Source organism: Cariama cristata, unplaced genomic scaffold (assembly GCF_000690535.1).
Source record: "Cariama cristata isolate BGI_N322 unplaced genomic scaffold, ASM69053v1 scaffold33838, whole genome shotgun sequence".
NCBI classification, from domain to species: Eukaryota; Metazoa; Chordata; class Aves; order Cariamiformes; family Cariamidae; genus Cariama; species Cariama cristata.
The window spans coordinates 1-3,848 of record NW_009629980.1 but is presented as its reverse complement, the minus strand read 5'-3'; the positions used below and the strand labels follow the sequence as shown (position 1 = coordinate 3,848).

The window sequence follows — 3,848 nt, the reverse complement described above, 5'->3', positions numbered from 1 at the left end:
GGCATTCACACGGACACCACAGCACCGTCTCTAGAAACAGGTTCTTCCCCAAAGCTAACAACCGCATTTGTTGGAAGGGAGTTATCACCAAATCAGCTGTAACTTAGTAGCTCTTCAGCACCCAGCTTCTGGGGGGAAACAGTATTGTTTTAGCCATGAAAATTGCTGAGCACACAGAAAATAATGATCTTGGCCTTCCTGAGGTCTCAGCGGGAACAGAGGATGACTTCAATAAAGACACTGTAACTTCCATCTGATTCCCTCTCTGTAACTGTCCGAAGTTAAACTGCCAGTTCTGCCCAGTCCGAATCCAACTTTCCCGGCGGCTCTGGGCAGCCCACAAAGCAGAGAACCCCACGGAGTCAGCGCACCTTCAGGGTGCCCGTTCCCAGCACCTCCCAGTCCTTCAGGAACAGTGGAGCAGAACTCATACATATGCTGACAAATGGAAGAGCTTCTCCACGGAAAGAAACACCTGTATTTATTTTTATTTTTCTCTTTTGCATTCCATGACACTCAAGAAACAGACACGCAGGTCTCTTCCAAAAGAGCACTCTGGGCTGCAATACATTTTAAAGCACTTAGCTATACTTTCAGTAGACTGGGACCGTTTTGTTGTCTTTTTTTTTTTTTTTTTTTAAACCTAGATATACTTGAAAATTGTTTGGTCTTTTCTGCCAAAATTTAGGGGATAGTCAGTAACAGCAATCACAATTCTGACAGACTTTTTATTACAGCAAACTTAATTATCCTCTTCTTTTAATTCTCTATCTGGCCATGCTAAGCATTATAAAATAGCCAACTACTAACTTACTAAGCCTTTCTATAATGTAGATGCGTCTGACATATCTCTTAGGATGATAACAATTGCCATACCAGGTCAGACCAGGGCTCCTCATGTCCAACATTCTGTCCCCGACAGTAGCCAGCATCAGCTGCTTCCATGGAAGGAACGTAGAAGCAACCCCAAAGCAACACAACCCGTCAGTTGGGCAGTTTCCTCCTAACTCCTGTGACTGAGGTTTGGGTTATTTAACGGAGCAAAAGAATTTATATTATTTACAGCATTTGTGTTGCACCCCACTGCATCTGCAGCAGATTGCTTTGCTGTCCATGCAAGTGCTTTAGTAGAACAGTTTATCATTTGTTTGAAATAGCAATTTTCTTAAGCTATTTTACTTAGTTTTACTGATTGTTTCTCTGAACTTGTTTAGAGATGTTGTTTCTTGTGTTATTCCTAAACTTCCTTCCAATTGTCTACAGGCAAAAAAAATGAGTTTTGAACTGTTTTGGATTCCCAGCTCATGAAGAACCAAAGGGACATCCAGTACTTTAACTTAACACTGCTGTAGGAAGAAAATTCTGGTCTAAGAATTAAAGACATGCTAATGACTCAAAACTAATGAAGGAGAAAAAGTAGTTAAACATTTTTCAAGCACTGTACCTACCTCTGTATCTCCCAAACCAACCTTCCCCCAGAAATCTTTGTAAACTTTTATCACTTTTCTTTAAAATGTTTCTCTCTTGTAATTGTATGCGAAAGTCCCTTAAGGAGGAAAGCCCATTCATACAGAAAGCCAACAAGCTCAAAGTTAGCAAGAACACTTGAATTTTAAGAGCTCCTTTACTTCTAACAATCTTTAGGTTCCAGTCCCAGCAATCATTTCCAGAGAGGTGCAGTTCTGCAGTAAATGTCTCTTCTTTCACAGAGCATGGATTTCCATGTTTTTCCCCCCTTAGGGCCTGACTCCACAGTGCAGTGTCATACTCTGTAGAAAGCCGTGGGCCAGCTCGGCTGAGGGGCACCGAGAGACAGTTGGCCCACGGAGAGCAGTGGTGTAAAGCAGGGAGTTTATTTCAGATCTCTGAGCCATTGGCCCGCCATGCTGCATCATGCCTTAGGGGCATACCTTAAGTGGCAGAACTGGTCATCTAAATTCAACCATAAAGAAATGGTTCAGGAAATCACCAATTTCAGGTCAGTTTAATAACAAACACTTTGAAGTTAACATGACAAAGCAACACCATCATCAAAAAAGACTCGGTTTGGGCCATGACAGCTGAAAGGGCTTGGAGTGGAAATCTCAGTGAAGACACTGGGAGTGTCCACAACCCTCAGAACATTCCAATTTGCGTTTTCATCCTCCTTCTCCAAAGAAAGTACTGACATTCCTATCTTACTTGGTTCTGCAGAAACCAAGAAGGAAGCACAGGAGGCCAGGACTGCAGTCTTCCTCTACTGGAAGGAAGAGAGCTTTATTCTCCTGGACCGACAGGAGAATTGAAAAAGCCTGGTCAAAAGCATAGCTGTACCAGAGCTGGAATAGTACTCTGTGCTGCCTGTTTAACTTCTTCAGTGTCCCTTCCCCTCCTTGATACAACAGGGACAATGGGGTCTTGATGAATGCTACAGGATGCATACAACTGAAAAGCAGAAAAATTACCAAAACAAATGACCCAAGCGGTTCATTATTCTAACAAGTTACTAGTTCCTTTCACATAATAAAGTAAATTCTACAACTGCTAACCATTCAGAAGGCACAACAAGAAGGCTGCCGGTACCACTAACCTGTGTCGATTTTTGTTCTTCCGTTTTTTGTGGCTGCTGTGGTGGCTCCCAGAAGAAGTAGAAGAAGCAGCTTTCTGGGGTTTCACCCCCTGCACAGACCCATCCAGCTCTTCAGCATCCTCCTGGTTGGGCTCATTCTCCTGATTGTGAAAGTCTGGAGAAGTGTCACTTTCTGTGCCACTGCCTGGCTCCCCTAGAGCATGACAAACACAGATGAGCACCACGGTTACCTCCCCACAGCTCAGGCTGCCCTGTAAAGCCCTGCATGGAAGAAACAACCCCCAGCAACAGTACACAGGGCAGCAGAAACACATTGAGCCTTAGGACACCAGAAGGTAAATAACAGAACCTAAAAAATATTTCTGAAGGACAGCAAGCTACCTCCTCAGCAACTGAAGCACACTAGAATTGCATCTGATTTGGTTATTGATTACAAAAACATTTTTAAAAATCCTGAACATAAGCGGCTACTTCCCGTGTCACTTGCAACTGACTGACACGCACACAAACAGAAATGCCTTCCTTCAGCTCTTCTAGCCTCTTTCTCCAAAGAGCACCAAATCTATTTACATAAGTTTTATGCACCCTTGCTGAGTATAAAAGTTTACTTGAGAAAGGAAGCTCAACTTTACTTCTGTTTTTCACAGTGCCACTTTGTTGACTTGCGCAGCTAGCAGTTGTGCTGGGAGCACTCTGGAGCCGGCCTAAGAGGAGCAGCCGCAGGTCCCTGGACCAGATAACAGCGGCTCTCACGGATCCAGACAACTGGAGACAGAGTCAAACGGTGGGGAGAAGTGTAATTCTTTCCAAATTCTGAGAGAAATAAAAAAGTGACTTACGCTTCTCAATGAGCTGGTCCTGAACCCCAGCTAATGCACTGACCGCCTAGAAAATCGAAAGGGATGTTAACGAAAGCAGTAATTCACTTACCGCTTTTCCAATGTTCAAACCCACAGAGATCACCTCACAGAGAAAGATACATCAGCCCTTTGCCCGAAAGAGCTCACAACCTAGCACCAGCGTGGCATGGCAGAAGGGGTTTACGAGCAAAAAGATAAAGACATAGATGCCAGTAACAGGCATGTGGCTCAAGTAGTTCCTGACCGTGGTTCCCTTTCACCTCTCTAGGCGGTAGGAAAAGGTTTCTGAAAGAGGCTGCAACATGGGATGAAGATGCTCAGACCGGGGGAGACAGGGCAGGTACAGGAGCTTAAATGGAAAACTGGTCCTGCAGCAGCCCGGGCAACCACCACGGGACCAGCTGCACCGAGGAGCGCCA

General features: G+C 44.5%; 1 protein-coding gene across 1 annotated transcript in view; it reads right to left on the bottom strand.

Annotated features, from left to right (window-relative positions):
* The window catches only part of MEAF6 (MYST/Esa1-associated factor 6), a gene marked incomplete at both ends in the record, with an annotated part of 5,033 nt that extends 1,501 nt beyond the window's left edge, over positions 1-3,532 (bottom strand). Inside the window, 2 exon segments of the mRNA XM_009705374.1 lie at positions 2,570-2,762; positions 3,409-3,532. Of these exon segments, the coding sequence (XP_009703676.1) occupies positions 2,570-2,762; positions 3,409-3,532 (317 nt within the window).
* Between the last annotated feature and the right edge of the window lie 316 nt (positions 3,533-3,848).